At 38.0% G+C, this 25,384-nt stretch overlaps 1 protein-coding gene across 1 annotated transcript in view; it reads right to left on the reverse strand.

The window, feature by feature from the left end:
• Positions 1–25,384, reverse strand: part of NELL1 (neural EGFL like 1) — a 549,513-nt gene that overhangs the window by 446,764 nt on the left and 77,365 nt on the right. Inside the window, exon 2 of the mRNA XM_070957549.1 lies at positions 18,957–19,107. Coding sequence (XP_070813650.1) covers positions 18,957–19,107 — 151 coding nt within the window. The remainder of the gene's footprint in view (positions 1–18,956; positions 19,108–25,384) is intronic.

A 25,384-nucleotide genomic window follows, 5' to 3' on the forward strand; every position in this document is an offset into this window, starting at 1 on the left:
AATGTTTTTATAATGTTTTTTAATAATTTTTCTATGTTCATTGTTCGCATTATTTTTGCTGTAAGCCACCCAGAGTCCCTTTGGAGTTGGGCAGCATAGAAATGCGATAAATTAAATTAAATTAAATTAAATTAAATTAAAACAACAACAGAAGCAGATCCCATCTTTAATTGCATCAAATCTACCAATGCTAGTGAAGAGAATTCAGAATTAAGACAAGGTTGTAAAGGACATGGCAACATATCCAATTTCTAGTACCATTTTTATACAAATAAAATAAGTCAAATGTGAACAACTGAGCATGTGAATTAAAAGATCTCTGCCCTGATGCTTGGGAAATTAAATCACTGAGTTGTAACTTGTCTCTCACTATGAAATATAATTTTTTATGGTTGCGATTCACAAACCACATGGAACAAGGAAAAATTAAAGAACTTTTAATCAGATAAAACTGTGTTACTATATTATGTCTTATAAAGTACATCCATCAAACGACAATACAGGCCTGTAACTATAATAATTAAGCGGGATAAAATGTTTACTGAATACAGCTGAACTGCATTCCTTTTGATGAGCTTCATGTTGAATTCATAATAAGACCTGTTAACAATTTGAGTAGAAGATGCTTCTTCTTCTAAAGTTTTTGTAAATGCTTTAAATTGTCTTGCTACTTTTATCTTTTTATCTAATCGTTTGTAAATTTTAAAAGCACTCTAACACTAAGATGGTGAAGAAGCCGGGTGTGCCTAATGCTTCATTTAGAAAAATGGGTCACAAGCATTAAAATTCTTATTGTAGTTTAGAACTACCCCCTTCTCCACACATTCAAATTAGCAACAGGCACACGTGTCCTGCATCTCTTTCTAACTGTACTCACTGAATCTGATGGAAGAAAATTTTGCTTTCAAATTCTTATGCTTATCTTAGATAAGCTTAGTTAGCTTATCTAATTTGTTGCAAGGCAGCCCAGAGTGGGGGGACACGATTATCCTATCATTCACTACATAATCATCTTTCCAATAATCTGCAAACTTCAATCTGGGTTGTAAGTACCCTCAGGTTCTCATGCTTCTGTGAAATCATTATGAGCCTTGGTGGTGCAGCAGACTAAAGTGCTGTTAAAGTAGCATCAGCTGCCTGCAATTACTGCAAGTTCAAATCTCACCAGGCTCAAGGTTGACTCAGCCTTCCATCCTTTCGAGGTAGGTAAAATGAGGTCCCGGATTGTGGGGGCAATAAACTTTGTATAAAAAAGAACACTGCTCGGGGGGGCCGAAACCCCTACTAAGCAGGTATATACAAAAGTATGAAGGCTATTGCTTAATGCATTGTAAGCCGCCCTGAGTGTCCGGAGAAGGGCGGCATATAAATCGAACCAATCAATTAATCAATCAATCAATAAATGAAGGCTTCCTAGAGGAGCTCCTGATAAATCTTCAGATGTAAACCACATGGACATCCAGTAAGGCTTCAAAAGTGTGGAAAGATAACAAACAAACAAAAATAATAGTAGTTCCCTCTATAAAGTGCAATAGTAAGTGAGCTTTCAAAAAATCTAAAGTTCCAAAATAATTTCTCAAACATTCAGAGAATGACACAGTAACACAGAATCCCCTTTCAAAGAGAAGAACCAAGCACAGCACTGATTTACAGAGAATAGATTTGCTCAAAGAACCACAAAAATGGTTATTAATGCAGTGTTCTATATCAATTTTAATGAGTTTATAATCTGTATGGTTATTCAAGGTAGCTGCTGTTATCGCTATATAACAAATGTTGAGTGTGCTGATATAGTTTTTTTTTTCAGAAAGTAGAGCATTCAACATTGAGCAGCAATAGTTTTCTCCTAATTTTATTTTATTATTATTCATATACTAAATATATAATTAGTTTGAACATATAAATATATAATATTTAAATATATAATTCATTTAAGGGATAAAGCAATACATGTATGCAATCATACAGAGAACAGAAATGGAATTAGATAAAATAAAACATTGGTATCTGTATACGTTAAATATTCAATCATTTATATACATTTCAGCACAGGGAGAATGTGGTTTTACAATGTACATTCTGCCTGACATTCATAGTAAAACAACACATATATAAAATAAATAACAAAATATAATATAGAATAAAACAGTTTGGTGTAGTACTAAATAAAAGAGCCCTGGTAGCACAGCAGACTAAAGCACTGTTATTAACATCAGCTGCCTGCAATTACTGCAAGTTCAGATCTCACCAGGCTCAAGGTTCACTCAACCTTCCATCCTTTCTAAGGTAGGTAAAATGAGGACCCAGATTGTGGGGGCAATAAGCTGACTTTGTATAAAAATATACAAAAGTATGAAGGCTATTGCTTAACGCATTGTAAGCCATCCTGAGTCTCCGGAGAAGGGCGGCATATAAATCAAATCCCAAAAAAAAAAAAAAGTACCAGGCTAGAAACCGGGAGACTGTGAATTCTAGTGGTGTCTTAGGCACAAAGCCAGCTGGGTGACCTTGGCCCACTCACACTCTTTCAGTCCTAAGAAAAGACATCACAAACCACTTCTGAAATCCTGGCAAGAAAACTGCAGGCAAAATTCCAAGCAGTTGCTAAGAGTGAATGCTGACTCAAAGGCAGACATGTTTTTTAAGAGAGAGAGAGAGAGATGACACCCACGCCCTCGTCACTTCCCATCTGGACTATTGCAATGCTCTCTACATGGGGCTCCCCTTGAGAAGTACCCGGAGGCTCCAACTGGTCCAGAATACAGCCGCGCGAATGATAATGGGGGCGACTCATTGCTCCCATGTAACACCTCTCTTGCGCGAGCTGCACTGGCTCCCGGTGGTCTTCCAGGTGCGTTTCAAGGTGTTGGTTACTACCTTTAAAGTGCTCCATGGTTTAGGGCCTGGATATTTACAGGACCGCCTGCTGCCACTGACTGCCTCCCACCGACCGATACGCTCCCACAGAGAGGGCCTCCTCAGCGTGCCATCGGCCAAACAATGTTGACTGGCAACTCCCGGGGGAGAGCCTTCTCTGTGGGGGCTCCTGCCCTATGGAACGAATTGCCCCCGGATATAAGAAGGATCCCCGACCTCCGTGCCATGCCATGCACTGAAGACCCTGTTATTCCAGCAAGCCAGTCTGAGGGGACAATAATTTTAATTGGGTTTTAAATATGAGTTTTATAAGGGTTGTAGAATGGGAATTTTAAATTCGGCCAAAAATTGAATTATTTTAATATGGTTTTTAAATTTGTCTTATATATTGTTTTATTATGGCTGTTCACCATCCTGAGTCCTTCGGGAGAAGGGCGATATAAAAATATAATAAAATCAAATCAAAATATTCAAGTTGAAGGAAAGTTATTCCAAACAGGTATTCTCGTCATTCAGATAGTTGTTCTCACCTAGGCTTCCTGATATAGTAAAAAGCACACAATTAGTCACAAACCCCCCTTTTTTTATTTTAACATCTGTGAATTTCTTTCATTCACAGCATGTGCTAAATCACCAAGACTTTATAAACAGTCCAACAGAAGTCTGCCCTAGTCCTTTGGATAAGGCTGGTAAACACCCACCTTTATCTTCTTTAACATGCTGCCAAAGACCTAATTGGTAATTATCTTGGCAAGGCCACACGGAAACACAGTCAAAAATGGAGCTTCAAAGTACAAACCGACACCATCCACAAGGTTGCTTCCTGCAAAGGCCCATGTGCCTTTGCTTTTCCTTTATGTCTTATGGAAGGGGCCAATCATATCCATGCCTTACTCCCAAGTAATTCTTTTTGTTTTAACTGTTCTTGCCTTTTGGCAAATCTGCTCATGCATGCACTAGGAACAGTTCCTTTGCCTCTCTGATCTCCAACTCTGGAGGCTCCGGAGTCCGCACATAACTCCCAGATGGCCCTGGCCCCATCTCTTCCTCTGATGCAGAGCCTTCATCTGAACCTTCCCCAGACTCCAGGACTGGGCCATGTTCCTCCTCAGCCTCTTCACTGTCCAACTCTGCTGCCAGCTCCACAGTTGACATTGATCTGAACTAGCTCTTTTTCTGCTCTGGGGTCAAATTGGATTTTTAAAGCCCTGGACTCATGATAAATTCAAGGGAGTAAAACTCCTAAAGGAAAAAGACTGGATCCAGTCCTGACAGGCATGTCCTCAAACCCAAGGGATCTTTGCAAACTTGCCACCATTGGTCCTCAGAATGGTTGGTGGAAAAAAAACATGAAAACTGAGGCAATCTCTAGGTGTCTTCTGCCACCTAACTAACTCTCATTCTAAAGAGTAGTGCAGTAGCATTTTTTTGAGCTGCTTTAATTAGCTTGTCTGGCCCAGCAAGTGATTTTTTTTCAAAATTAGAAAAGACCGGTGAATTAATCATTAATCTCTTCTCAGTTTCCAATTATCAGCTTCATAATTCAGGGCCCATAAGGAAAGGACCTCACTATTACTTATCAACACATCATCCTTTTATATGAAAAATTTCAGCTTCTGTTGAAATTCAGTGCAGGCATCTTTCACAAAAAGGGACTATTATTGCAAATAACCTTATTCTCCCTCTCAAAACAAATTCAGCCACTATTTTTATTTTTTAAAAGATTTTAAAGAAGCATCAAAAATCCTGTACTGATTTCCATGAAATCTAAAACTTTCTACTTATTTTACTAAATATTTCTCATACTTGATTGTGTGAGAACGAAGCTCTTTTCTTCCAAATGCCAGTTTGGAACAAAACTTTGATTCAAATCAGATTACTTTTGAAGTGACTTAGATTAGAACAAACCAGTTTTAATCTCTGGGTCATAGACTGAAATAAGGTTAGATAAATTTTGTGATACTAATTCTCCATCACCATTCATCCTAATGGAAGGGATATATGTATTCTAACTTTTACATCACTGTCTAATAATGGCAGCATCAATCCTTGATTAATTTTTAAAACAAAGGAAATTCAAAGCCAGGCGTTAGTCTCAAGGGATATATTGCTCTATGAAAAGACTGTCTAAGAATCTCCAAGCAATACTTCATATAGATGATATATCTCTACAAAATCCAAAGTAGACACATATAGTATATCTATTGTTAAGAAAGTTTAAACCAGATGGAGAGGGAGAATCTGAGTTCCTCTAGTGCAGGGATGTCAAACTCAAGGCCTGGGGGCCAGATCTGGCCTGCGGGGTACTTAGATCTGGCCCGCTGGGTCGCCCTGGAAACAGCAAAGGACCGGGCCATGGTGCTTCTGCCATTGAAAATGGAGCTTGGGAGGGCAGCCCTCCCAAGCTCCATTTTTGCTGACAGAGAGTTGCAGGAGGCCATGGCTGTCGAAAATGGAGCTTGGGAGCCCGTTTTTGCTGGCAGAGCACTTGGGCCACTACAAGCGCCCCTGATATGAGTGATGTTGAGCTGGCCATGACCATCCTGGCCACACCCACCCCAGCCCCCTGAGGTCAAACACAACCCTGATGCAGCCCTCAATGAAATCGAGTTTGACACCCCTGCTCTAGTGGTGCTAAACCATCACCCCAACTAGCAATAGGGTAATAGTGACAACTGCTAAGAATTGTAATTCAGCAATATTCAAGGCTTCCTCCTTTTGGTTTATTCTTATTATCACTGTCCATTGGCTTTTTAAATATTAGGAATGCTAAGGCATAAATAAGATGCTTCCAACTTCCTAAATGACTAGAAATTAAATTAAGATAAGCATAGTCTAGTTTGTTTGTTTGTTTTTCCTTCTCTTTGTAAGACAGAGCTCTAGAATATTGTGATAGCTTAAAATGCTTTCATTGCAATACAAATAAGAGTTAAATGACATTTTAAAGCCATCTCTCTCTCTCTCTCTCTCTCTCTCTCTCTCTCTCTCTCTCTCTCTTTTTTTTTTTTTAACCAACCTGTTTTAAACACAATCTGATTCAGATCTTCCTTGGAATTGTTGTTGTTAGTTGCGAAGCCGGGTCCAATCCATCGCGACCCCATGGACAATGTTCTTCCAGGCCTTCCTGTCTTCTACCATCCTCTGGAGCACTTAAGCTCACGCCTACTGCTTCAGTGACTCCATCCAGCCACCTTGTTCTCTGTTGTCCCCTTCTTCTTTTGCCTTCAATCTTTCCCAGCATTAGGCTCTTCTCCAGCCCTTCCTTCTCAATAGGCAGCCGAAATATTTGAGTTTCATCTTCAGGATCTAACCTTCTAAAGAGCAGTCAGGGTTAATCTCTTCTAGGACTGACAGATTTGTTCGCCTTGCAGTCCAGGGGACTTGGAGTATTACTACCATTATCAGCGTTTGGAACTTCTCTTCCAAGGAACTTACTAGACAACCAGTGACATCATTAGGATTGGATTAATAGGCACACATATGCTCTATAGTCTAGGGATCCCAGATCTTTATTCACTCAGACATTGCAATCTGGGCTTTTTTTCCCTTTTAAAAAGCAACCTTTTGAGGGGAAGGATAAATAAGCTCTTTCCTGTGGAGAGAAGCTTCCAACAACCAAGCCTACCCTCTTAATTCCCCACATTATCTTTTTTTTTTAAGATTTAGCACTCAGGAAAAAAGATAACGGCCATGACAATCTGGAATTCCTTCCCAAAACTTTAAAATAACAAGGATAAATTTGCAATGATGATGATTATTCAATCTGCTCTATCTTGTAAGCAAAGATGAGGCAAAGAGAACAAATGGACTTCTTAAAAAGAAAAATTAAAAATATATTTTCCTCTCTCCACCCCCAGTGTGCTAACCAGCTGGTAGGTAGGAAGGGAACAAACAGATCTTCATTTCACAATTTTTCCAAATTTTTCACAAAGCTTGACAGGCATACTAACTAAATGTGCCCAATCCATTTGGAAAACAGTCAGACGCAGAAAAAGGCATCTGTTTGTTCCCTTTCCATGTGTTACACAGTAGGTAAGAGAGCAAATTCAAGTCTTGTTCTCTTTTTTGCTAAGATAAAGGAAAAGAACTCCACTGGTGTGCCCCTGTCCCTGCTAACAATGATGTACAAGAAGAAAACAAATAGCCCTAATTATAGATTTGGGGTGCAAAAGATCCCAGGTGATAGTCTTGCTTCATAGAACACAACTTGTGCAGATTCCATGCAACTTGACCTTTGTTGTTGTTAGTTGCGAAGTCGTGTCTGACCCATTGCAACCCCATGGACAACTTTTCTCCAGGCCTTCCTGTCCTCTACCATCCCCCAGAGACCATTTAAGCTCACACTGACTGCTTCAGTGACTCCATCCAGCCACCTCATTTTCTGCTGTCCCCTTCTTCTTGACCTTAAGTAAGAATATTTGTGGTCTCCCAAAACACGTACATTTTAAAATATTTTAAGGAGAATTTAAAGTTTCATTATATTAACAAATTATTATTTTACATTGGAACTGACCCTCAAATAAAAATTATGAAGGACATTCTAACATATGAGTCTATATATAGGGTTCTGTCTTACATTTCTCCCCAGAGAAACACCGGCTGACTCAAGATGACCTAATTCTTCAGCCAACTCTTTAATCCTTATATCCATCATTTAAACTACACCAGTGTTTCTCAACTTAGGAATTATAAAATGTGTGGACTTCCACTCCCAGAATTCCTCAGCCTGCGTCGAGAACATTGATTCAAATCAGATTACTTCTGAAGTGACTTAGATTAGAATAAACCAGTTCTAGAACCTTAACTAGGGTTAAGAAACATTGAAATACCCGTTCTGATCTATCCTCTCTGTTAGCTCTTATTAGGCAGTGATATATAAAATTCTAGGAGTCTTCTATTTCTAACCCCTCCAAATGGATATTGAATTTATTTTGTGGATATAGTAGGAAAGTACAGCTGTGGTATTCCATTAATCAAACCACCATATCTTTCTTCTAACTAGGATTATTATCTTCTTTCACTAAACATAATCCTTTGGGAGGGATCAGTGGTGGGTTGCCCCTGGTTCGAACCAGTTCTATAGAACCGGTAGTAAAACTGGTGGGAGGCTCCACCCACTGACCCTGACATCATCAGAAGCTTCTGCACATGTGCAGAAGCAAAGCGTGCATGCATTGCTTTGCTCGCGCATGCGTGCGATCCCATTGCGAACCGGTAGTAAGGGTAAGTAGAACCCACCCCTGGGAGGGATGCACAGTGAACATCCTAGTGCAGGTGAAATGAATTATCAGATCATATTAGGAAGCAATAGCAACTTCAATTGCATAGGAAGAAGAGAGATGATTGTTCTCTGGCATCTGAATCTCAATTATCCCTAGAATTATTCTGGATGGTCATGTAGGTGTGTTTCCTCCCTCACCATTATCAGCCTCCCCATCTTAGTTAGGCCTTCCCTTGACTGCTACTGCAGAAAGAATCACACAACACCAAATTGCCCATTTGGTATAACATCTCTCTTCATTCCTTATGCTTCCCACAAATGCTATGTATCCTCTCGCTGAGCTATTTGTTCAAGAATGGCCAAATATTACTATTTCATTTGGTTCAGTTAATCTAATCTCTGGGATAATTTGTTTAACGAAAAAAAAAAAAAGGAAAGATAGTCAGACTATGATGGCAGAGTCATTCACATTAAGACTTGGCCTGCAAATATTTTATACATATGTAACTTTATAGATTTTAAAAAATACTAAGTTAAAAGATAAACAAATACTAAGTTAAAAGATTTGAATAAAGGAAAAGCTCAGGAGAGGAAAAAGTGAAAGTGCAAGAAAGAAAAATAGAAGAAAAATGACTTCTAACTTTCTTTGGTACATATATAAGTAAAAAATAGATCGAACTCTTACTCTTATATTCTTCTTTATTATTCTACAATCCTGTATAATTCTAATTGCTAAATCCCCAGAACAATATTTCTGTGAGGAAATGTAGTGAGGAAATGAATCCCGAGGAAGGAGGGGTGCAAAGGAGTAAGAGGCAGTTCAATCCAGATATCAAGTGTGAGAGAAAGAGGGTGAAGACAGCCTCTTTCTAAGAGTTCACAGAGTATATTGTAGTTGCAATTATCAGTCTGGCAAGATTTTGTTTATAGGCATAAAACAATAAAGAACTCCATTCCAAAGAATTACCACATGCCATTTTTGGTATTGGACTTGATAATTTCATTTCTTTCATTTTCTTCCCAAAAATATAAAAGTATTTTCCAAGTAGAAAAAAAATGATTCAAGGTCTTTTCCTTAATCAAAGTTGTAATTTCAACATCTCCACCAATTCCATCAACTTTACAATCCATTCTTCCATTGTAGGTATTTGTAGATCCTTCCACCTCTGAGCATATAAAAGTCTTGAAGCTGTTGTTATGTATAAAAGCAAAGTTCCATAAAAAGATTCCATTTGTTTGTCTATTAAACCCCAAAGAAAAACCTGTGGTTTTAATTGTCTATTTACTTTTAAAATCTTCTGGATCAAAATACATACTTGATCCCAATATTTTCTAGCTTTCCTGTATGTCCACCAGGGATGAAAAAAATGCACCTTACATTCCCAACAAATATTTGAAATTGTCTTACACAGTTTTGATAGTGTACCTGGTGTCATACATCAGTGATACATCATTTTATAAAAATTTGTTTTAAGATTATAATTCAGAGTAAATTCCAGCCTTTTCTTCCACATACTCTCCTGCTGGTTCAACTATACATTATTTTTGAAACTTTTTAACTTCTTCAACCTCTGTTTCCATTTTCAACTAAAGTTTATACATCCTAGCAATAATATGATCATCATTTGAACAGAGCTCTACATAAAGTTCAGTTTTACCCTTTTCGAATTCATAATTCTTCTTATCCAACTTAAACCTTTCCATTAGCTGAGCACAAGGAAACCAATGGCAAGTAAAACCTTCCAATTTTAAGTTTTCTCTCGTTTTAAGTTTTAACTCTCTTTGAGAAAAATTCAGCAAGTCAGCATAAATTAACCATTTTTGTTTAACATTTGTCTGAAATATTTATAAAGCAGTAAAGAGAGTATGACAGTTAATTAGCAATTACATGAAGCCTTCATATCTTCTTTTCTCAATTTGATATACTCTAGTTTTGTTGGATCAATGTCTGGTCATGGGCTTGGTAGGGGGGATTAAAAAGAGTTAAGATAGTGGACACAGCTGCCATCCATCTTTTTTATCCCTCCCCCTGTGGATGGTCTACTTCCAGGTAACATGAATACTGGATGTCTAGACATGAGTTTGAAATCCACCCTGTTTGAGGAGCACCAGGGTTGGGAAACACTGGTATAAACTATTTAAATAATTGCTTCAAAAATGCCATATTCTACTGCTTTTGAAATACTTATTTAATCTTTGAGAACATTTTCTCCCTACAACTCACACCTTATTCCTATGAAGCAACTGCAATTTATGTCTTGATTTACACTGGTTATTTATGCTTTGTTAATACTGTTGTGACATCGTATCATATGAATTAAGTTTTCTGTTAAAAGAAGGATAGCTGCTACATTAACCCACGCTGTTCCAAGCAGAAATAATTTTTGTAATAGAGCTGTTCTAAGTGAAAGTGAACAGCATACTTGTGTGGTAGATCCCTAGTACCGGGGTGAAATCCAGCAGATTCTGACAGGTTCTGGAGAACCGGTAGTGGAAATTTTGAGCAGTTCAGAGAACCAGTAGTGGAAATTTTGAGTAGTTTGGAGAACCGACAAATATCACCTGGCCCCAGAGTGGGGTGGGAATGGAGATTTTGCAATGTCCTTCCCCTGGAGTGGGGTGGGAATGGAGATTTTGCAGTATCCTTCCCCTGCTATGCCTACCAAGCCATGTCCACCAAGCCACGCCACGCCCACCAAACCACGCACACAGAACTGGTAGTAAAAAAAAAAAAAAAGGATTTCACCACTGCCTAGTACATTGCATCAACAGGAACCACTTCTTTCAAATGCTATGACAATAAATCAACAATAGCAGGTTCTCCCTGAATTGTTAGGACAAAACAAATAAATCTCAAAACTAAGAAATATTGAAATATTATTTCACTAATGTAGAAAACCCCTCTTGTTGAAAGTCAATTAAATTTTTCACGACAGCATCAATACGCAACTACTAAAAAAATTTTTTTTTGCAAAGCAAAAATAAAAAAAGCAGCAAAGAAAAACAAGTAAAATATACTACAAAAATCTATAGCAATCAAAACCATAAACACAATGATGACACAGGTTCAACAAAAAGGAGCCCTTTAAGCCAACAATCATTTGGAATGTCAGTGTTATATCTTGGCTCTAGAACCATGCATCAAGTCACTTTACCTGAAAAGTTGGAGGCTACCAGTGTGATCTGAATTATGATATGGTTGCTTTATTATATCCTGCTGCAAGCTCTACTGATGCAGTCAATGTTGACCTGACCTGTACATTCAAGCTGATCACAAAAACTATTCATTTGCTGCACCTGCCTCTAAAACACTATACAAATCAGAAAACTGTACATTCATCCACCATCAAGGAGGAGAGACACTCCTCAAAATATGTGCTTAAATCTCGCACCAGTGCAAAGTCCTGATTATTAAAGACGGGGATGGGGAAAAGATGCCACTCCTTTCCCAAGGACCCAGGGAAAGTGGAATAAAAATAGGTGTGTGTGTGTGTGTGGGTGGGTGGGTGTGTAAATAACAGCCCAGAATAGCTTCAGCCACAAACAACAGTTGCTGTTATTTTTGCTGAGAGCTTCTAAGCTACACAGCATTCTTTAATAAATAGTAACAATAACGAACCATAATATACAGGATTAAAGGAAGGAAAGTGAACTCAGAGGAGGGGGGAAGGAAGGAAGGAAGGAAGGAAGGAAGGAAGGAAGGAAGGAAGGAAGGAAGGAAGGAAGGAAGGAAGGGTGAAATTAGAAAAGATAGGTAGGTAGAAAGGTAGGTAGGCAGGAAAGAAGGAAGAAAGGAAAAAGAAAGAAAGAAAGAAAGAAAGAAAGAAAGAAAGAAAGAAAGAAAGAAAGAAAGAAAGAAAGAAAGAAAGAAAGAAAGAAGGGAGGGAGGGAGGGAGGGAGGGAGGGAGGGGAGGGAGGGAGGGAGGGAGGGAGGAATGAATAAGGATGTGATGGCCCTCCAAAAGCTAGTGCACTACACTCCCATCATTCCTGAGTTGTGCTGTTAAAGAAATCCACTGCCACCAGGGAGAAGTCAAATTGTGAAAGAGTGATTGAAATTCCTCACAAAACCTCATTATTCAGGTTACGTTGCCATGTTGGCACTTTGTGATAAATAAGTGCGTTTTGGGTTGCAGTTTGGGCACTCAGTCCCTAAAAGTTTCGCTATCACTGACCTAGATTACAACAGAAGACCTGTATTAAAATAAAAAGGCAGGAAAAGGAAAAGCTGAAACAAAAAGAAATACATTCAATGATATATTCAGCCGTCATTAATATTGAAAAAGATACAATAGTTGAAAAGGGGATAATCTTTAGAGCAGCGGTCACCAACTGGTGGTCCGTGGACCACTGGTGGTCCGTGAGGAAATTTTGGTGGTCCTCAGAAAAATTATTTGCCTTTTTTGGATTGCACTAAATCAGAGGTCCTCAAACTATGGTCCCTGGGACAGATACGTGCAATGAACGTCTGTGTTACTGCAGAGAGTCTCCCCCTTTGGGGTCTTTTTGTGCGGGGCAGAGGGGGACCTGGTCTTTGGGTGTTAAGTGAATTTCGTTGTATGGGTATACTGTGTATACATGTACAATGACAATAAAGTTATTATGTCCACGGGATTTAAAATTATGAATTTAGTGGTCCCTGAGGTCCGAAAGGTTGGGGACCCCTGCTTTAGAGCACAATTCAAGACAGCATACTGTATGAGTTGCTTGTACGGTAATGCTAAGCATAACCAAACAATATTAAAAAATCGGACAAAGCTTTATACTCGCAAAAGCATGCAGCTGCAAAATGGTAAAACATATTCAGTTCAGGAATGTAAAAAAAAAACATTTTGAGTTTTTTTTTTCCATTAAAGAGGACGTTTCCCTTTTCACCTATCCACCTCTTTCATAATTATTGCCTGGTTTGCCTAGGACCAGGAACCTGCAACTTATTACATTAAGCCATCCAATTCTTTTTCTGTCTCCAAGGTATGACTTCACAATATAATGGCAGATACATTCTAACTATTTTAGACCTTGCAGCTATAATAATTTGGGGCAGGAATTGTATATATTAATGTTGTATCATCTGACTGAGCATAGCTACATGCCACGGAAAACTGACTGCCTAGTAGAAATCAATATCCAGGTGGAAAGGCAAGCCAGATTCAGAGTGGGAGACTTACCCTTGATCAGTGTTTTATTCATTGTGGCTAGAATACAAGGATGCCCCAGATTAATGGTTTAATTAATTATTAAACCATTAATCGGGGTGGGGGGTATCCTTTATATTGTGACTGGAGATCGATTTTGGGAGAAATGAGTGGCTTTCTCAGTTGTCCAATGTCATTGCTGCGGATTGTAAAACTGCATAAAAAGAATTAAATGCAGCTTCACTGTATTATCCCCATTGAAAAGGGGGTAAAACAAAGATGCATTTGACTCCTCTTCATTTTTTTTTTACCTTTTATATTAATTATTTTATTTTTTTTATTTTACTTCAAATTTATATACCGCCCTTCTCCCTAGGGACTCAGGGCGGTGTACAACCAAGTAAAAACACATAAATACATAATACATAAATTAAGAACAGATTAAAAGGAAATATCTCAATTTGGCCCAGAATTTAAAAAGACAAACAAGTTTAAAATCATTTAAAATCATTTAAAAGGATTTGTTAGGCCAGCCCAGCTTGTTGAAAAAGGAAAGTTTTAAGGGAACGGCGGAAGGCACGGAGGTCTTGGATTCTCCTTATCTCTTGGGGCAATTGATTCCAGAGGGTGGGAGCCCCCACAGAGAAGGCCCTCCCCCTGGGGGTCACCAGCCTGCATTGCTTGGCTGATGGCACCCCGAGGAGGTCCTCTCTGTGGGAGCGCACGGGTCGATGGGAGGTTGGCAGAAGGCGGTCTCGAAGATAACTAGGTCCTATGCCATGGAGTGCTTTAAAGGTGGTAACCAACACCTTAAAGCGCACCCGGAAGACCACTGGGAGCCATGTCCCAGAATAGGGTCAAGCCAATGGACCATTGGACAATGCAGCCACGCTTTCTACAAGACAAATTGGCCTGAGACAGAAAAATGGAGCCCTTTTCCCACTATTGCAAAGGAAAAACTGGTTCTCAAATATAATAATGCCAAAGATGTTTCATTTTCTCCAAAAGGCTTGTCATCTGCTATCTCTCCTGGAAAACCAACAGTTTTAGTATCAACGAAATTAAGGTATTTGAAATCTGGGCTTTTTTTTTTTATCCATTGGTTTTCCAGAAGAGACAACGAAGGGCTGTCATTAGTCAGGCCCAAAAATTATCAAATATTATCCTATAATATGCTAACTGCAGTGGTAATAACTTGCCAGCTGCAAGAGAAAATATTTAAAATTAGGGTAATCAGCCACCTGGTATGCAGAACACAGATTTGCGATTATCATGATTTAAGTTCTGTTCAAGCTGTCTTTCTACAACACAGTTGCAAGTTTCCCAAAGTGTATTTAATTCTCTTTTTGTGACTAATCAGGACCAAGCTTTGTCAAAATTCATATGCAGTTTTGCCACCTGAATTTTTGGTTCAAATTAATTTTCGCTGGAAGCTCCTAAGCCTCCCTGACTTTACAGGAAAACTTACAGGAAATTTTTCAGTTATCCTGGAAGCTAAGCATTGGTCTAGATTTTAAAATTCTTTGGATTAACTTTTCTCACCTGACCTCACTTGTTCTGATAGAGCTTGATTAGAGTTGAAGAAAAGAGTCTTTGCAACAATATTCAGTATGGCCTAAGTAGAACCACTGTAAAAGGGAGATCTGTTTGAAAAGTTCTCCTCCTAATATTCTTTGGCTAACTCACATGAGAGTCTTTGCTCTCAAATCAATTTAAAGTTTTGCAATGCTTACTCCTGAAAGGGAATTTGCCCTGTCTGCTGGGGGAATAGAATCATTTGGTTTTGCACTCTGTTTTTTCTGGAGCTTGGTGAGCTGACCTAATAAAGCTTCTGCTAATTCACAGTTATGGTAGCTTTGAGGCTGAGAGCATTCTCCTTAGACCAGCCATTTGAGGCCTCCAGAAGGGTCACCAAATTAATTAAGCAATTTGATGCTTAATAGTGCAACAGCGGTTAATTTTACTTACAGCTTTAGATTTTAATACATTTCTTTAATGTTTAAGATTTAGTTTACTATGTATTTTGCCCCTTATTTGGGGTCAATACAATTTAAAATTAAAACTGATTTTATAGCTGTAATAATTTAGCCTGGTTCATAATCTGGTAAACCATGGTTAGGTTAATGGTTAAAAAAACAAAAGTGGCTTTATACAAAATGTTAGGTCAGAGATTATATTTTACAAATTACAGAGGCCGGTTTTCACACAACATTCTGAACCAAGTCAAACCATATTAGGTTAGTAAACCAACCAATGTAAGATACACTGTACAAAATCCATCTGAACAATGATTTTTGGAAGGCTGTCTAATGCTATATATTCACATATACATTCACATATGTTTAGGAATGCATATTCACTTATATTTTCATATACATATTAGAATTGCATGGACTTTCTGTACATAACACAAATGCAGAAAAAAAGCTTCCATAAAAACCATATATAGATATAGTATCCTTTGTCTCAATGACAGTGTGCACAACACATTGTTTTAAAATAGAAGCAAAAAGACAGATTCAACATTATTTGCCAATGGGGGTTTAAATATAAAAGATGCACCAGTATGTACTGTAATATATTACTGTGAAGAGTATGATTCCTAAGATCGGCCACAACAACTTCTGTATTTAATGTTTTCTTTTTTTCACAACCATCAACTTGGGAAAGCTTAACTTATCTACCAGCCGTACCTCTGGAAATTTAGGAAAAGGGTTAAATTTGTAGCACGTTTTCATATACATCTTTACATTGAATTGGAGAATGACTAAGTATGCAGGTGTAACGAACCTTAATTTTCAACATTTTTACCACTATCCATGTGAGTAAAATAGATTTGGAATCCACAGCTATCTGAAGAGATAAATATATTTCTTACCCATTGTTTAGTGTTTCTTTTTTGCCAAGCATTCATTTTAATTCAAGGAAACACTTTCCTGTGAATTTTCACACAATCTAAGGGGGGGAGAGTGCAGAAATAATGTTCCTGTCTCAGCAGCTGGGCAATAACAATTTCCCTAATTCTCTTTGTTTCAATGAAATGTATTACTAAAAATGTATTTAGGATCCTTGCTTGATACAACCTTAAATTAATCATCCTGTACAGACCCAGTGAAACAAAACCATATCCTCAGATGATAAAAACTGCTAAATGCAAGGATCAAGGGCTCAAATAAGAAATCTTTATTTCCAGCTCATTTATCTGTCTGATACTTGGCTTTCTTTACAATGGGTTTCTTTTTTCCCCTGATGGTCTCCAAACGTATTGAGATATCCCAGCAGTATCTGTTGATATTCTGCTCTTAATTACATTTCATTTAAAGTCTGTTCCTATTGATAGAACAATGACAGGAGTATCATTTTCTTTTCCAAGAGCATAAAAATACTTCTAAAATATATTATTATATTTAGATTAAGCAAGTTGTCATATAAAAGTCACACAAGGTACATTTAATAATTATCTATTTTTTTAAATTGTAGGAATCCAAGATATAAAATGAACTGAAGCAAAAAATAGAGGACTACTCTATTTTTATAAATTTAATATCCATGAAGTCAACCACGAAGTATGCATGATGATACAAGGGTTGTAACTTCTGCTTCAAGCTGTTAAAATAAATGGGAATACTTTTATTGTGTGTAAGATTGACCCCCTGAATTCTCTCATTAAATAGTGGACAGACAAAAGACCCTCTACTGCAGGGTATCTATACAATCTAATACTATGCAAGTATAGATGGGCCTTTTCCAGAACCCACTTTAATAGCAATAGCAATAGCACTTAGACTTATATATCACTTCACAGTGCTTTATAGCCCTCTGTAAGAGGTTTACACAGTCAACATATTACCCCCAACAATCTAGGTCCTCATTTTACCGGTCTCAGAAAGCTGAGCCAATCTTGAGCTTATGAGATTTGATCTGCCAAATTGCAGGCAGTCAGCAGTCAGCATAACTAGCCTGCAGTACTGCATTCTAACCACTGCGCCACCGCAGCTCTAATGCCCCCCTATCAGCTCTACTGGTGGGAAGAGTTCATGGGATTCCTTGTTTACAGAGACTTTGCCCTTGTGGATCCAGAGAGGCAGAAACGCTCATTCATACGGTGTCCTTTTCATGATGCCCCAAAACGTGTTTCTGATCATAAATTTTCTATTTATTATTTTTTAAGGTGTGCTAACCACATGTTCACAAATCAGATGGTGAAATATTTTTACCAAGCTATACAACTTTTAATTAGACTTGTTGTTTTATTGTCCTATGTTTTAACTTTCCCAACAACAAATTGTTGGGTCAAACGCTCTCTTTAATGTAAAAGCTGGTCAAAGACTGTAATAAAAAGGGTTGATTTGATTTGATATGGGGGAGATGATTATATCATCACAAAGGAAAAGAAACTTTTAGTTGTTTTGGCCCGCCAGCGGCCAACAGAGCTGGCAGCAGATTCGGACAGTGAGGAGGTTTGGGAGGAACATGGGCCAGTCCTAGAGTCTGGGGAAGGCTCGGACGAGGACTCTGAGTAGGAGGCAGAGAGGGGGCCAAGCATCTGGTAGTTCTTTGCTGCAGAGCCTCTGGAGTCTGACATCAGCGAGGCAGAAGAACAGCAGGAACCTGTTCCCAGTGTGTGCATGCACAAAGCTGCCAGAAGACAAGAACAATTAAGAAAACAGGGTCGATTTGGGAATAAGGCATGGCGATGATTGGCCCCTTCCATAAGACATAAAAGAGGAGCGAACGGGACATGAGCTTTTGCAGGAAGCAATTAGTTCATCTGGTGGGTTAAAGCTTTGGAAAGTTCTGTTTGATTCTGTGCTAAGTTTGGCCTTGCCCTGCATGTGGCAATTAGTTCTCTGACAGCATTCAAAGGGAGATAAGGTGGGTGTTTATAAACATTCCCTTGAAAGACTGTTTGAGAAGTCTTTTGGACTGTGAATGACAATAATTCACAGCCATATGAATAAAAGAGGTTTGCTGGGACTAAGATTGTGCTGTATACTTTCTAAGGAAACCTAGGTCAGAACATTAGTATTGCTTTTATGATTTTTGGTATTGCCAGCATAAATGAGTTTAAAGGCAAGAAACCTATCTGATACAGGTCTCTAGAAGGTACCAGGTCCCTGGTCATTCTCTGGCAATCCAATAAACTTGTTCAGCTCCTATTTTGTCCATTGTACAAGGACTAGAGGGCTATCATCTACTTCTGAAAGAACACTTCTTTGAATACTAGCCCATCCCTTAATTTAAAAGAGAAATTTAACTTCTTTTTTTCCTTGGCTGTGGCACTGATTATGTAAGCGAATCTGATCTGTTTCTCTTCTGATTGTTAATATGGTGCATTAAATGTTGAAGTTTTGTTTTTATGGTTACGATTTAGTATTTATGGGTTATCCACATGATGGTTTTTCTTGAGCTAAACTGTCTTGCATTAAATTTTTCTGAAAAGCAGCTAATAAATTATAGAATGAACATAATAAATAAAACGGCAGATCAGTAAAACAAAAAGCAGGATTATAGTCCTAGTGTATTTCTCTGTTTGGCAGAGTGTCATGCAGACATAACAAACACATTTTGAAGACATTACATTCCTGCAACTCTGTTTAACAAGAGAAAACAATGATTCAGGAATCTGTTAAACAGAAACTTCATGTTTTGTGATTAGGTAATGTAAAGTCACCATAAAGCACATTGATGCCATCAGGTATTTAGACAGGTTTCCTGCTTACCTGTGTTCCAACTCTCGTATCGACAGAATAACTCCAGAAGTTGATGCCTGCTGCTGTATGTTGGTCAAAAATGTGAATTCACTTTTGTTCCGGAAGAGCTGAATTAATTTCTCATTTGTGTGGGATGCTGCATGGATTTCTCTATCTACAGCTAAAAAGAATGATAAGAATAGTGAGGTAAGAGAAAAAAAGAGACATAGCACTAAACTTTTCACATTAGAAACCATTAAGGAATGGGCTGGCTCCTATTTCCATTCCCCGTGGTAATAATTTTTGTTCTGAGAAACCTGCCTCTTCTTTGCTAGTGCTGTACTTGGGTGCAATGTGCAATGTGAAAATAGAAAACATCCTCTTTATCAGTTTGTCGCTCTGACAAGTTCACAATCAGGCATCTTACTGATTTTCTGACAGAGTTTCTGACAGGAAATGATGAGCCATCCATGAGCAAGATTACATTGCTGATTCATGGGGTGTGCGGAAACAAGATAATAGGCTCCCAAATTTAGAGGGCCTGGCTGAAACCTGAGTCCCTGGCAAACTGAAATTTCAGTACTGTCTTGGTTTTTCTACTTTCCTAACAAAGTCAAACAATTTGCTCTGATGCAGATGCGTTGGCAGAGATCTATTATTGTTAGCAATGCTCTCTCAGCATCCTTACCCACCCCCACCATCCCGTCCACAGATTTAATACATTGTTATGGATGATATAGCTACAGGAGTGACAATTGATTTGGGGACTTCTCTGTTTACACAAGCCAAGTATTGCTTTCATGCAGTATTTATTAGACTTCAGTGTGAAGTTTAGAGATGCACAGCATTCAGATCGCTTTTAACTTTTGGTCACATTCCCTTTAGCCCTTTTGGGATGAGAAATAAAACAACAAAAATGAAAGCAGCAGATAATGATAGCCTCACTCGCTCACCTTTTTACTCATAGAATTTCATAGAATTGTAAAATCATACAATCACAGGGCTGGAAGAGACCTTGGAGGTTTTCTAAGTCCAACCACCTGCCTAAGGCAGGAGATCTGATATCAGGGGTGTCAAACTTGTGTCGTCATGGCGGCGTCACGTGACGTATCAGGACTTTTTTCTCCCCTTCGCTAAATCAGGCAGGGGCGGGGCCAGCACGTGACGCATCTGGCTCACAGGCCGTGAGTTTGACAGCCCTGCCTTATATCATCTCAGACAAATGGCTGATCTTTTCTTGAAAACCTCAAGTGATGGAGTATCCACAACTCCGGAAAACAATCGGTTCCATTGATTAATTGGTTTTAGTGCTTTTCATATCCTAGCTTTTTTTCTGGAAGCTATGTTAATTACATAGTAATTAGTAATTGTTAGTAATTACATAGTAACTACTAACAACAGTTAATTTAATGACTGTTCAAAGTTACAATGTTCCCTATGCCTTCCGTCTGGTAAACTCTCAAGATTCGTTTTTCTTGCCATGTACATGTATATATCTGAACCAAACTGTGTTGTTTCTCTGTGTCATGTAATATATATGAGTATATGCATAATTTTGTATTTATTTATTTATTTTGTCATATTTATGTAGTATATATTGACCCTTCGAGAGCTCCATGAGATGAAATTTCATTTTAATGTATGTCTATTACTATACATTCAAAGTGACAATAAAGTTATTCTACGAAGTCTAAGTCACTGAAAAAAGTGACTTACGACCATTTTTCACACTTACGACTATTGCAGCAGCCCCATGGTAACATGATTAACATTCAGATGCTTGACTTTCTGGCAAGCAAAGTTAACAGGGAAACCAGATTCACTTAACAACGGTGGCAATAAAAGTCATAAAATGGGGCAAACTGACTTAACCAATGTTTCACTTAGCAACTTAAATGTTGGGCTAAATTGTGGTCATAACTGGAGGACTACCTGTACCACTCCTGAATTCCATTAATAGCTTCTTTCTTTTGTTTGTTTTTTTTCCCTTCAAGGCCAAAGAGTTCACTCTAATTCCATATGTTAGAAGAGTAACATTCCAGACCTACCATTTTGGTAAATCTTTCTGCTGGGGAAAATCTCATGCCAGCAAAACAGAAAAGGGGGCAATTCTCTTTTTCTCCTGCAGCCCCATGTATGCTTTAAAAAAAAAAACAAAAAAAAACCAACCTGCTCTTTGTAGTTGGGAAACTCAACAGCAGGTTGGAAGAAGAACAAAACAGAACAGATGAACAAGTCCCCGAGCAACAGTGAAAATCTGTTCACGTAGTGTTGGATTTTGTCTCAGGGCAAGATCCCAAACTGAACAAAAGCCTACTTAACAACATTAACTGCAGCTGGAACTTCCAAAGGGCAGGTGTGTTGCATATGTGTGTTTAAACAGCCTTCTTATAACACCAGAATATTCTAAAACAGCCAGATCATGGTAAGTACTCTAAGATATACAACGGTTTTTACTTAGTATATGTCTACACCATTTATACAATTTCATCTCAAGGCAGCTTGTGAGATAAATAAAAATATTCAAAGACAGGTATTAAAGATATTTAAATTGATATAAAAAGTACATTAAAACGAAGAAAGAAAACAAGGGAAAAGAAACAATATTCATATATAGGGAGTCTGAATGGTGAGATTATTCCTCCAGAGGCACCATAAAGATGTAATAATAAGCACTTTGTAGATTTTAGTGGGAGCAGATTAGAAGGCAATCTGTTCTATTTATTCTGGCCATAAATTGTTTAAAGCTTTATACATCAAATGCAAAGCCAGGAAGGTATAGGAGTTAAGCTACTGAGCCAGGACTGGGGAGTTCCAAATTGATATCTACTTTCAACCATAAAAGCTCACTGGGTGATTTTCAGACAGTCAGTCTCTCTTAGCCCTGCTTGCCTCACTTAATTGTGATAGTTGTAGGAAAAAACTGAAGGAGAAAATCCTGTATACTTGAGTTCCCCAGCAAATACACACACCTGGTGCTTCCAGACCAAGCATGTAAGTAGAATGCATTGTGGTAAATCAGCTGTGTACAAGCCAGGAATTAGCTTTCAATCTTTATCTCATCAATTGCAACTCATATATGCCGTCCAACACTGTGGGTCAATCTGTAGGTCTTCCAAGGGTTTTAAATTTCTCAAGACACCCATAGGTGCTTTTTGAAGAGGCAACTGGACTTTCTGATTTTTATTTGAAGAGGTTTCACTTCTCATCCAAAAAGCTTCTTCAGCTTCTTCAGAGAAGAAGCTTCTTTGATGAGAAGTGAAATGTCTTCAAAGAAAAACCAGAAAGTCCAGTTGCCTCTTCAAAAAGCACCTTTGGGACAACCATGATCTGGATGACTGAGAATCTCCATAGCGAAGACACCCATAGTTTTCCACAATATATGATTGTTATATATTGCAGAAACCATGAGTATCTTGAGAAATTCAGGAAACAGATTATAAGTATTCTCCATCTACCTGGACCCTTTTGTATGCAGGACATGTTTTTGCTTGAGGCCACTAACTGAATAGAAAGCAAAAAGATCAGAGCTCCAAGCCTCCTATTTGACCCCATACTGATTGCTGCAATAACTATTTTACGGAAGACATGCCTATACTTTTCCGAATGTGACATTAAACCATCAAGTCAAGGCAGTCTCACCTTAGCCTCTCATCTTTATCTATACAGTGTTTGCTTGATGGCTCTACCCATGTAGCTCTTCATTGGGAATACAGGTTAAACTGGCATGTAGCAAAATGCAAATGTTTGAGCACAGGCCAAAGAAAGTTGGTAAAAAGAATATTAGATTCTTCACAGCATACAATTAACTTCTGCTTAACGATTTACATTCTTGTTTTCTTACAGAAATGTAAAGAAAATATTAATAGCCAACATTCACTGATACAAATATTCAGTTATCCTTTTCCCCAAACGATAATCAGGTCTTGGTAAATTATCATTTCATGTCCCAAAGATTTGACTTCTCAAGTTACTAAGATCAGTTTGGAGAGCATCAGCGTTATAAACTGACATTAAACAACTGAGCTCACTGCAAAGCATTGCATTATGGAATGTTGATATGCATATCACAAAAATGCTTTAGTGTCCTTGAAATCCAGAGAATTTAGAATTTTTCTTTCATAAGAAACCACAGTTTCCATTGAGAGTAAGAGTCACTACCTCAGTTTTTCATATTCAAGGGAAAGGAGAAAAAATTACCCACCTTTCAGAGACATTCTCTGCATTCTCATCAGAGAAAAAAGTGTTACAGATAATCCTCGATTTACAACCACAATTGACCCCAAAATTTCCCAGAGCTGCGGTAGCGCAGTGGTTCGAGTCCAATACTGCAGGCTGCTTCTGCTGCCTGCCGGCTGCGGGCTGCCTGCAATTTGGCACTTTGAATATCACCAGGTTCAAGGCTGACTCAGCCTTCCAGCCTTCCGAGGTTGGTAAAATGAGGATCCAGATTGTTGGGGGCAATATGCTGACTCTGTAAACTGCTTAGAGAGGGCTTCAAAGCACTGCTATTGTTATTGCTAAACAAAAAAGTTGTTGAGTGAGTTTTGCTGCATTTTTCAACCTGTTTTGCCATGGTTGTTAAGTGACTCACTTTAGTTGTTAAATATCTATGGAGATTCTCAATTATTCAGATCATGGTTGTCCCAAAGATGCCTTTCCAAAATCCAACTGGACTTTTTTCTTTGGAAAAATCCTTCCGTTCCCCACAATTCAGAACTTCTTGGATGAGAAGCAAAATGTTTTCAAGGGGGAAAAAAAACCCCAAGAAAGGCCAGTTGCCTTTTGGGAAAGCACTTTTGGAACTGCAGTTGTTAAGTTAGTAATATGGTTGTTAAGTGAATCTGGCTTCCCCATTGATTTTTCTAGTTAGAAGATTGCAAAAGGCGATCACCTGAGCCCAGGAACTGCAACTATCATAAATAAATGCCAGGTGCCAATCATCTGAATTTTGATCATGAGACCATGGGGAAGCTGCAATGGTCACTAAGTGAAAAATAGTCGTAAGTTGCTTTTTTTAGTGCCCTTGTAACTTCAAATGGCCACTAAATGAATGGTTGTAAGCTGAGGTCTACCTGTATGACTCCAAAAACTGTTATTGGCTTACTTAATGGCATATAATATAAAATGTGTCTTCTCTATCATTCTGTGCATGTTTAAACTAAACTGGGACCAGGCATTCATTCTGCAATTAGTTGAGGTAATTCATAAAGAATGTTTGCTGGAGATATTTTTGTTTATTTGCTTGGTTCCTTGCTTTAAAAAGTAAACTTTAAATAAGTGTAACTCAAAATGTTAATATTTTATAGAAATATAATTTGGTTCATCCTTTCATAATTGTATAATTTTTCCCTATGAATTTCATCCTTTGCTGTGACATGCAATAAACTTGTGATCTCTTTACACAAAGGAACAAAACTCAAAAACCTTGGCACTGATTTATATAAAATATAAATCATCATTTGCACCTCTATAACTGTCTGGTTTGGTTCTGCAACCCAACAAGACAGACACAGACTTCAGAGGATAATTAGAACTGCAGAAAAAAACAGTTACTACCAACCTGCCTTCCACTGAGGACCTGTATACTGCATGAGTCAAAAAGAGGGCTGTGAAAATATTTACACACCCCTCGCATCCTGGACATAAACTGTTTCAACTCCTACCCTCAAAATGACACTATAGAGCACTGCACACCAGAACAACTAGACACAAGAACAGTTTTTTTCCCGAACGCCATCACTCTGCTAAACAAATAATTCCCTCAACACTGTCAAACTATTTACTAAGTCTGCACTACTATTAATCTTCTCATCGTTCCTATCACCCATCTCCTCCCACTTATGACTGTATGACTGTAACCTTGTTGCTTGTATCCTTATGATGTATATTGACTGTTTCCTAATATGATTTGATTGCTTATTTGTACCCTGTGACTATCATTAAGTGTTGTACCTTATGATTCTTGACAAATGTATCTTTTCTTTTATGTACACTGAGAGCATATGCACCAAGACAAATTCCTTGTGTGTCCAATCACACTTGGCCAATAAAGAATTATATTCTATTCTACATAATTCATCATTTCTATATAATTTCTCCTGTTCTAGAAAGAAACAAAATGAGTCCAATTCCCCTATGTTAGATAATGGGAGAACACAATTTTTTGTTTTCTTTTCAAATATCATTTTCATCCAGGGGCTAAATTGGATCGAATTACCTTTTTCTAGATTTCCAAATCTAGTTGAATCTGATGGCCCTAGGTTTTGGCCTCTGTCCACTTTTTCACTTGGGTGAAAGAAGTTTCAACAAGCAATCAAATAATCACACAAAGTTCAACAAAGCAGCCCAAGTAAAGCACATTAGTAAGTTTTATATATGCTGCTTTTATATCACTGGCTACATAATTAATTACCTTTCCATATGCTGATCTTGCTTCTATCTAGTTAGAGCAATCT

Source organism: Pituophis catenifer, unplaced genomic scaffold (assembly GCF_029215685.1).
Source record: "Pituophis catenifer annectens isolate HBS135680 unplaced genomic scaffold, rPitCat1.0.hap2 SCAF_1, whole genome shotgun sequence".
NCBI lineage: Eukaryota > Metazoa > Chordata > Lepidosauria > Squamata > Colubridae > Pituophis > Pituophis catenifer.